At 40.4% G+C, this 10,961-nt stretch overlaps 1 protein-coding gene across 2 annotated transcripts in view; it reads left to right on the top strand.

Annotated features, from left to right (window-relative positions):
- The window catches only part of VSTM4 (V-set and transmembrane domain containing 4), a 78,540-nt gene extending 68,600 nt beyond the window's left edge, over positions 1-9,940 (top strand). For both annotated transcript variants that reach the window (XM_043476351.1, XM_043476352.1), the window contains exon 8: positions 8,553-9,940. In XM_043476351.1, coding sequence (XP_043332286.1) covers positions 8,553-8,678 — 126 coding nt within the window. In that variant the 3' untranslated portion in view covers positions 8,679-9,940. The remainder of the gene's footprint in view (positions 1-8,552) is intronic.
- The last annotated feature ends 1,021 nt before the right edge of the window (positions 9,941-10,961 follow it).

A 10,961-nucleotide genomic window follows, 5' to 3' on the forward strand; every position in this document is an offset into this window, starting at 1 on the left:
ATTGTCAAGGTGCACCTAGGTCTGCAGTCACAGCTGTCTGCTGGGCTTGGGAGTGCAACTGGATCCCAGCCCCAGCTAAGGAGGATTCTGGTACGAGTTACGCTGCTACAGCCAGAGGTCCCAGTGTTCCACTGACCTCAGCTCTGAGGAGATGGTGAATTTAGCCCTGGCATGTGGCTCTAGACGCAAGGTACCTCGGAAAACTCCCCTGGATTTTTCAGTCCTATCCTTAGTCCTTCCTTGGCTGCATATTTCTACCTGTTCAGTGGGCAGCTGTAATCAAGAGTCTGTTGCCACCCCACATGCTGCCTGGTCAAAGCAGAGCCTGTACCTTTTTCATCTTCTTTCCATGCTGGTCAGAGGCACACTTGCTCCTTTCTTGGGGGCTAAGAGTCCTTTGGGTATAAGACTGTGGAGCGAGACAAGGGGTGGCCTGAAGGGATTCCAACAAAATTCCCCTCCTCATTCATTGTCCTGCAATTGGTGTCAGCCCCATATGTCTGCCCTCAGAGCCTCTGTCCCCCGACACCAAGCCAGGCCTATGATGAGCATGGGGTAGAGGTGGGCAGCTCTCCTTACCCCGTTTCTCCTTTGTCCGGAGCTCATCTGCCCACTGAACAGTGCAGGCCTGTTCTGAAAACACGCTCTCCAGAGATTCATACCAGTAAAGCTTCCCTGTTGTCTTTGGAAGGTCACTCTTTTCCCCTTTGGGATTTCAAGGTCTGTTGTCTGCCTGGCTGGCTCACCTGGGTGCAGTGTGTCCACATCAGAGTCTTAGTCGCTGCTGCTGACCCTGCTCTTGTAAGTTCAGGGGGCTGCTCCTGAGCAGAGGGTGGATTCCAGGCAGGACTGGAATCAGAGCCTGTCTGAGTCCAGGCTCTGCCTAGCAATGGCTGCAGGCTGGTGCCATGAACCTGCCTTTTAAAGCCTGTTTGCTCCTCTGTGAAGCAGCCATGACCACTGGCCCCACCTCACAGGACTGATATGTGAGGAGTGAGTGAGTTAATGAAGGTTAGTTAACAGTTCCTGAGTTCTGTATCAGAAGGACCACTTCTCAAACCCCGCCGTTTGTCGCCTCTCACATCACTTCTGGATCGCATCCTTTGTACCATCATTTAATGTCTCTGTCTTGGAAATGTGTTTATTTTGTTCATTTTGAGCCTTTATTTTCATTTAATGTGCACACCAGGGAACTCTACTTTTTCCTTCTATAAAATGTTTAACTATACATAAATAGGCCATTTGACAGACCTGTGGAACTCAAAATTAAGTCAAGTTCATTTCCAAGGCAAGTTGATTCTTACAGGACATTTAAAGAGTTGGAACCTACAAGTTTCCACTAAAGGCTTTTCATCAAATAGAGCTTCTCTGAATATACAGTACCTCCCCCCCACTGAATGGCCATTGTTGCACTTGTATGGATGTTAGGAGGGGAGTGTTTATTTTACCAGGTACTCCTCTGTTGAATAAAAAATGAGCACTTATCTCAAAAGGGGAAGAGGAAGTCTGCCCTCGATAATATGGATAATATGTAATTCTCTCTTGGGTAAATAGATTCCTGATCGTGCAACTCGGTAGAACTGCAATCACATTTTTAAACTCTAAGGTGACGTTAGCATAAACATCCCATGTCCCAGTTATTGATCTGTTACTGCAATAATGGTATTACCCAATTGAACTTCTGACATTGGAGAACTTTCAGTGGCTGCAATTGCATTTTTCTTTTATTCCTTCAACTTAATTCAACTTGCACATCCATCTGTGATCTCTGTGAAAAGGTGTTGTTTTGCAGGAATCTTCATAGAATGTTAAACCTCTCTCTCTCCTGGTAGGAAAGTTATTTCTTGGCTTGATTCCCAAAAAACATACCTACAAAATGAAGCACTCAGAAACTTCCAATGAGGAGCTTGAAGTGAGGTGTGTTTCCAAGAGGTACACAACTTCTGAATTCTTTGAGGCTGACTTTTCTGGTGTTAGCTTTAGCCAGTAAATCCTTCCCCATTGAAATATCACTCTGAAACTGAGGGTAAGTGGGGCTTAAATGAGAAGTGGGAGATCCAGCCTGGAGGCTGTCATCTGCTGTAGCAGAGTCTCACCACTGGCAGAAAGGAAAGATAGGGGATGAGAGATATGGCATTTCAAACTCTGATACTTGCAGACTCACTTTGTTACATGTGGAGTCCAGAAGATTCTATTACTGTATTCGAAAACTGGTCTGTGCGATCATCTTTTCCAACTTCTTCTGAGGGGATGTCGTGCAGTATAGGAATTTAATCGGGCACAGCATCAGTGAGAATTTGAGTGTAAGTCTGGAATTGCTGAGTCCCCTGGGCACAGTGAGAAGGTAATTACTGGACCAGTAGCACCTACTTGAATGGCTAAAATAAAAAGTAAATAAAAATAAAAGTAAAAAAATAAAATAATAAAAAATAATAAAAAATTAAAAATTAAAAGTAAAAAATAAAAAATAAAATGGACAACACCAAGTGCCATCATATATGCAGAGCAATGAAAACTCTCAGTATTGCTGGAGGAAGGGAAGAATGGTGTGGACACTCTGGATGGATAATTTGGCAGTTTCTTTCAAAGTTAAACATACTTTCCATACAACCCAGCAACCTCATTCTTGGGTGTTACCCTAGAGTAACAAAAATCTCCCACACAAACCTGCAATGAATATTTACAGCAACTCAGTTCATAATCACCAAAAACTTAGAATGAGCCAAATGTCGTTCAGCAGGTGAATGGCTAAGCAAAACGAGGCATGTGACACACGGTGGAATACTTAGTAATCCAAAGGAGCAGACTGTTGATACATGCAGCAACCTGGATGACACGTGAGGGAATTATTCTGAGAGAAAAATGCTGACCCCACACGGTTACATACCATGTGATGCCTTTCACATGACATTCTCTAAGAGAGAAAGCCTCAGTGACAGAACACAGGTCAGGGTTGCCTGAGGGTCTTGTTAGAGGGAGGACATGACTGCAGAGATAGCATGAGGGCGTGTGATGGGACTGTCCTGAGTTCTGTGGGGGCAATGTGCCCAGAAATCTGTTCTTGTGTTTGGATACATACAGTGATCCATTAGAAAGTCACTTTTACTACATGTCTTTTAAGAAAATTAAATTAAGAATTGAAACAAAATTCTTGGTGTCCCTGGAAGACATAGTAGGAGGTGAGAATAGATCTTTTATTTTTTTTCATTTATTTTTATTAGTTGGAGGCTAATTATTTTACAATATTGTAGTGTTTTTTGCCATACATTGACATGAATCAGCCATGGATTTACATGTGTTCCCCATCTTGAATCCCCCTCCCACCTCCCTCCCTATCCCATCCCTCTGGGTCAGAGAATAGATCTTTAATCTTGGCTCAGGGGGTGCACCACGCCTGGGTGAACCTGTGGGGTAGAGGGGTAGGAGATGTCACCTGCAATGGAGAACATAGCTCAGGGGCGTGGTTAGAAAGATTTAAATATCCATGCAAATAAATAAATTAATAAAAATGTATTATAAAATCTCTTCATTCTTTGGCCGGTGAGCAGTTTGCCCCTGCTCCCATGCTCTGCAGGCAGCTACTGGGTGACGGCGTCAGGGCCACTCTCCTCACCTCCTCCCCACGAACACTTTCACTGAACTGAGAAAATTTCCTTTTATTCTTGCCTTCCTTGGATGCGCTGACAAGTGTCTACATCTGAGCCTCCATCCCCTCTTGCTCGTAGAATTCCACTCCAGACCAGGGGAGTGGATTCTTCATGACTGAGAGGAAATGGATGAAAAGTGAGATTAAAGACACATAAAACAAGGGGGTTTAGAGCCTACAAGACACCACGCACTTGACACAAACACCAGGCCTCTATTGGAGGAATAGAAAGAGAAATGGGCCGAGAGTCTTTTCAGGCCTGGTGAAAGGGAAAAGAAAGTAAAACCAAACAGTCCTGGGGAAGAGGACTGTTGCTTCTCACATGTTTAGAAAGCTCTGAGGCTTCTTCTAAAAGCCCCTACCAGGACTTCCAGCTGTTGGTCCCCTGCCCCCTCCTGTTTCCCGGAAACAGCAACAGCAGACCTACGTGTCAAGTTCATGTCCGAGGCCTGGAAGTCCTGCCTTCTGCACTTTGCTTGGTGTTTTCAAGTGCAGGCAAGACCTGCTGTCGAAGTGTTTGTGAACAGCCAGTTCAAGAGTATTTAAGTTTGTTTTCGAGTGCTGATGTCCCGTGTACCTCCTGCACCACTAGGAATAGGACAGGGGCTTGAAGAGGGCCATTTGAGGGCCAGAAGCTGTCAGAGAACTAGCTGAAGTGTGTCTTGATTCTCTTTCAGAGACCCATTCACTGCACTCCAGGTCTTGAATTGCCATACACATTAGGAGTAATTCTTTATCTTAAATCTAAACACGTTCGTGTTGGCAAGACATCACCTGAAATACAGGTGGGGCCCTATAGCAGGTCGCTCACCCTGGCTTTGCGCCATTGCAGTTGTTCCCTTTGACCTTGACATTCTGCTCCTGGCTCCCAGTTTGACTCCCAGTTCTGTAGTCTTCCCTGTTGTTATGGTTTTAGTCACTAAGTCAAGTCTGACTCTCTGTGACCCCATGGACTGTAGCCCACCAGGCTTCTCCGTTCTTGGGATTCTCCAGGCAAGGATACTGGAGTGGGTTGCCATTTCCTTCTCCAGGGGATCTTTCCAACCCAGGAATCAAACCTGCATCTCCTGCACTGGCAGGCATATTCCTTACCACTGAGCCAACAGGGAAGCTGAGTCTTACCTACTCTCACTGATATGCCAATATTGTTCTCTAAGCTACTTCTTAATGCACCTAAGCCTTCCCCTAAAGCATCAGTGCAGAGAAAGGTAGCTGAGTGGAAACTGGTGAGAAGTCTACATTTTCCCCTTTTTAGTGGTGGTAAGAAATTTATTTCTAGTTAAACAAGCTGGGAAACGTAATTAAGCACATGGTTGATGGGATAGCCAAGGATGCATGCCAGAAAAACAATAGGTTCTTTAAAGGTGCCAAGGACTAATATGCATCTCCTGTTGGAAACTGTATACACTTCACAATTCAGAGCCTCTTGTGTGCTGCCTTGTACCTTCAATCAAATTATTATATTCCAGAAATATGCATAAGGGAAATGATTCTACACATTTTATGGTGGGTTGCTGCTTGTAGCAGTAATTGAAGTACCTTTCCACTTATGAAAGTACTAATTTTATTTGTTTTTATTGCTTTTCTAGATGCAATTATTTATTTAGTGTGCTTTGGCTTTATTAAATTATGTTTACTATAGGAACATCATAAAAATGTATGAAAACAACACATCAGCCAAGCCAGCCTGGTGACCTGTATTGAGAAAGCTAGTGTTATTTTTCATATCCAAACATAATGGAATAACTTAAGAATAAACAGATAATCTATGCTAGAAAACAATGCAGCTTCAGAGTAATGTAATAAAACACCTGGACAATACGATTTCATAAATCTTGGTTCTAAAATTTACATGAGTTGGGTTTTGTGTGCTTATTTGAGGACACATGACATTTCTAAATGGAATCATTATAACGTGAAATGTAATTAAACGGAAAGGCAAGACGTAAATGGTATTTTTGTTGGCTGGTGAGATGTGGATGACTAAGAAGAACTGTGAAGATTTTTGGTATAAAAAGATAAGCAGGAGGCTCTGACCCATGTACCTGTCCTTAACACTGAAGTTTAAAGAGAGCCGGGTGACTATGAAGGTGGCTTGGTGGTGTCCCTCACCAGCAGGTACTGGCTGTAAGTCATTCTTCACATTCCCCTCCCTGCACCTTAGTATGATGCTTCATCTCAAAATAAAAGAGGATTTTTGCTTTTGGCACACATTTTAAGGAACTTAATGGGAACGTATATGATTTATTTGTCCTGAATTTTTGTGAGTTAATCAAGGTATAGCACTGAAAATAAAAAAAAAAATCTACGACAACACAACCAAAACCAAAACCAAAACCAAAACCAGAGCTGCTTAAATAAAAGTGAGGTGTCTTTTACAACTATAAATCAGTGACTAACTTTTATTTTTCTAATTGTGAATTAAAATTAATTAATCTGCTGTTTAAATAATGTACCATCTACAAGATTCAACAAATATGTACCATAAAGGGTGAGTCTCTCTCCAACCACATAGTTTACTTCCCCAGAGGGAACCTTGAAGACCAAGTTCTTGATTTCCAGGTGAGTTCTAAGGGTTTTCTGAGCACATAAAATATATGCATGTGTATTTACTCCCATACACACACAGTTACACAAATGATAGTAAAATATGCAGTACCCATATGGCTTCATCATTCTTTTTAAAGACTGTGCCGAATATTTCATTAAGAATGCATCGGACTCCTATTGATGTCCACTGAAGTGTTTCCAGTGTTTTGCTTGTACCAATAACATTTCCACCAACAGTATACAAGAGGACTTGTTTCTTGCTGTTTCTTTTCGAAAACTTGTAGTTTGTCAGCTTGAAAGACAAGAACTGATGTCTAAGTGATTTTAAATCATTCTTGTCTTATTTTGAGAGAGGTGAAGTCTCATTTAATACGTGTGAGAACTTTTGTATTTCCCTTCCTGTGAAGTCTCTGATCCTGTCTCTTGTTCTTTGCTTAATTTTCTAGTGGACTGTTGGCCATTATTGTTATTCAATTGTGAGACCCTTTGATCTGAGTTGTGAATATTTTGCTCATTTTTTTCAACTGTCCTTTGACTTTATTTAGAGGATATTCTGCAATATATTGCATGAAAATCTACATGTCATTTTTCTATTGCTCCTGGGTTTTGTAAGACTTTAAAACACATATTTTAAATTGGTGAGATTTTAAAAAATAATTTTTAAATAATTTAAATAATTGTTTAAATAATTGCTGAGATTATTTTTTAAAAATTTTCCCACACAGTCTTCTAGCACTTTTGAGTTTATTTTCCATGTTAAAATTTAAAATTAATGTGGCATTTATCTAATGTAAAGAATGATGTGAACAATATGATTTTTTTCAATTGGCTACCCAAGTATCCCAACACCATTTATTGAAAAATAATATTTGGGTTAATTTATGCATGTTTTCATCAATCCCATTGATGTCTATTCATTTGTTGGTATCACAGAGCTTTAATTATAGTAGCTGTATATTTTTAATGTCACTGGAGTTGGATCACAAATTATTCTTTATTTTAATAATTTTCCTTAATTATGGTAAGAAAAAAATCTATGACTGTATTATATTATCAAGAATTATTTTTTAACAAAAATTTTAAATGCCTTTCTAGTATCTATAGCGATAACCATATGGTTTTTCTCCGTATTACTGTTGTGAATTATATTAATAGATTTCTCTAGTACTGAACCATTTATTCCATTCATTTGTTTATTCCATTTATTCTATTCCTAGAATAAGATCAATTTGAGCATGATTATCTTTCAGTGTGCTTTTTTGTGCTGAGTCAATCTGATTTATGCTAACTTACACACTAATAAATGAAATTGGTCTAAAGTATGTGAAGTTTTTTCCTTTTTTGTAATGCTCCGAATCAGTTTAATTATATTCAGATTATCTGTTCCTCAAAGGAATTTCTTTTAGAAATTCTCTTATCAAACTGCCTGTGCCAGGTGCTTTTGACAGTATTTTCTCTCTTCTTCCTTTCTTCTTCTGTTCCTTTCTTTTCTTTCTTTCCTTTGATGGAATTAGTATAGTCACATGCTACTGTTTATAATTTATATTTTTCTAGAATATTACTCACTTTATCTTGTATTTCAAGGTTTTTGCATTTCCCATTCCATTCATTTATGCTTTTTCCCTTCCTATCTTGATTAAGTTTTTGTTTGTTTCATTGGTGTTTTTTAAGCATAAACTTTTGGATATTTTTATTTATTCTCTGATTTTTCTATCTTCTGACTTATATGTCCAGTGTTAATTTTTTTTTTTTTTGGTTCTTCCTTCTGCTTTTGTTTATTTTGTTTTTTTTTCCTAGCTTCTTAAATTGGATGTTTGATCCATTTCATCCATATTGTTTAATATAAATATTTAACGTTATGACTTTTCTCCAAGTACTACATTCTTAGGTTCTGGTGTGTAATATTTTCTTTGCCATTATTTTCATCATATGCTGAAATTTTAGTTTTATATAGATTGAGTCACTTAAAATTTCTAGGTGATAGCATTCTAGTTTTGTTGTTAATTTCTAGGACTTTTTGTTTCTGTCTCTGTTTTATTCTTTCCAGCAGAGACTGTTAGTTACATTATTTTTACTTTGGAATTAAAGTTTGCTTTGTGGCCTCATGTTTAATCATTTTTGATAAGTGTTCTGTGACAACTTAAATCATGTGGTGTTTCTCTGCAGGACATAGTGTTCTATGTAAGATGACAGGATGTAGCTTTAGGTTATTTAAGTTTTACATATGCCTTAAATTTTTTTTCATTTATTTCCCTTTGAATCCCCAAAGTGCTATGAAAATACATGCCTGATGAATGGATGTGTGGTGCTGAACTCCCTGTGGTCGGCTCCTATTGTGTTGTTTTTTGTCTTACAGCCAAAGATTGCCGAGGAGAACTTGACCTACGCTGAGCTGGAGCTGATCAAGCCCCACCAGGCAGCCAAGGGCATCCCCACCAGCACAGTCTATGCGCAGATCCTCTTCGAGGAGAACAAGCTGTAACCCTGCGTCTTATTTAATATCTGCCACTCCAGTTATTTATGAAATTTTGGATACAAAGTCCTTATTTTTGTATTTTCACTCGTGCCTTCTGTGTGGTGGGAGCCCCTTTCTGACGGCCTTTCAGGTGCCTTCAGAGAGGTATGACGCTCCTTTCTGCAAAGAGCAGGGGCCGCAGCCCTTTGGATAAATCTCCCAGGACAAGATTTTCTGGGTCTGAGCCCTGAAGGGTGAGGACTCTGATTCTGAGACCATTCAAGAGGATTTTCTGCTGAGCCAAACCCCTGTATGTTTTTTTTTTCTCTTCTTTATCTTTTTTTTTTTAATCTGAATTTTAATCTTCTACCCTTCCTGTATCTGTGATATCAAGCTCATAGTATATAGCTAGAGGAAATACCATTATGGGCCCAAGTGTGAGATGGTAGAGATGTACTAATTGGTTTTCAAAGGATCAGATAACATTGCCAGGGCACCCAGAGCAGCATAAAGTGCTTATTGTAAGCAGTCATTCAAGATAGCATCTCTTGTTTTAAATAGATGCACTGACCCTGGTGACTCAAGGGCAGAGAGACAGATTGTGGAGCGGTCTGAGGTCTAAGCCGACAATGAACTGTCTGGATACCCCTGTGCCCATTTCCCCACCCGTTATTGTTCACAGCCACAGGACAAGTAGAACATTGTTCATTCTGAAGTGCTTCCACCTCTTTGGCAGGGGGGGCTTATCCCTGTATAGAGACTATTCTCCAAGAAGTTCTTACTTACCCTTTTCCAAAAGGAGCAAGGTGGTGTGCTTTTGATTGACAGAATAGAGGAAGGGGGCCTCTTGGAAGTGTGCCAAGGTTACTAACTCTAATTGAACATCCATTTGTGTAAGAGCAAAGTCTTTTGACTGCTTCCCCAATGGTAGGAGAGTAGGAAGTATAAGCCAAGCTGGAAAAACGTGTCCTGGATACCCCCCTCACCCTCCCCCCTCACCAGCCCATTACAAAGTGCCTTGCTGACTCAACTTTGCATGTTAATTCGAATGGACTTGAGTGGGAGGGAGGCAGGGAGGCCTGGCAAATAGATCTATGAGACAGTTGCTCTGTGGACCTATATGACATCCATGACCTCACCATTCTGGAACAGGCCAAGCTATCAGCTGTGTTGTTAAGGACACTTGATGTGTGAGTGTGCTATGGGTGGGTTTTTACTGCACACTACAGAAATTGTTTGGCTTTGTAATGGACCATGTATATATGTTAAATTATATATTTTAAACACAATCTGAATGTGAGTTGTGCCCCTCTGTACAGCCATGTGAACTTGGTTGAGGTTCTTATCCCCTACTGGTCTCAGACTCTCTATTTATACAAAGGTGAGTTCGTAGAATTCTTATAATGGGATAATGACTTGGAAGATTCTGGATGCTAGAAATTGCTACACAAGTACACTATGTTAACATGCATGCTAAAACTAGTCCATATTTTTAAAATGAAATGCCTTTACTGTTTAAAGCTCTCATTGTGTTAACTTTAAAAAGTAAATATTTGTCCATGAACTTAGCTCTATGGTAACTTTCCCAAAGACCCGTCATAGCTTATGAGTGCCTCTCGTGGTTTACTGGAAAGGGTCCAAGTCAGGAGCAGGTAATGATTTTCCAGAAGCGAAAATATCCTGACTTTACAAAAAGGAAGTCATTCTCCGCTGCCTGTGCTTGCGTCTCATGCTCTCCTTCTCGCCAAGTTTCCAAGGTAGTGAGTAAGCTTTGCGATTTCTGAAGAACTCACTAGAACCTTCCAGACAGGAGGACATCTTTTAGAACAGGAGAATATATGGTTAGTGCATCTTTCATATCATCATTATCCTGGGCATCCTATCATGTTTTATCATGGCACTCTTTGGTAGGGCATAGTTACATGGTGTTGTGGGGAAGGAAAGTAATTTCCTGATTTGCACAAGGAGCTATTAATATACAGATGGGTGGGGCCCTGGGAGTACCAGGTGGGAGTGGAGAGTGGGGCGTCTGAAGAGGTGATGGAGAGAAGGCGATGGAGAAGGAAGCCTCTGGGCCTCTGCAGAACTGAATCAAACTTCAGTCACCTGCAGACCCACCGTGTTAAATTCAGTGGGGGCTCTGTGTCATCACATATGGAAATGAATACATTCCACTGAGAAGAGCACAGGTTTTGAAGAGTCTCTGTAGGTTAAAATCCAACAAGTCATTGTTATATATTCAATTCAGACTCTTGCTCCAAAACTCTGGTCATATTTGCATAAATCCATGCCGAGGTGTGTGAGGAGGGG

The sequence above is a fragment of the Cervus canadensis genome, chromosome 8 (assembly GCF_019320065.1).
Source record: "Cervus canadensis isolate Bull #8, Minnesota chromosome 8, ASM1932006v1, whole genome shotgun sequence".
NCBI lineage: Eukaryota > Metazoa > Chordata > Mammalia > Artiodactyla > Cervidae > Cervus > Cervus canadensis.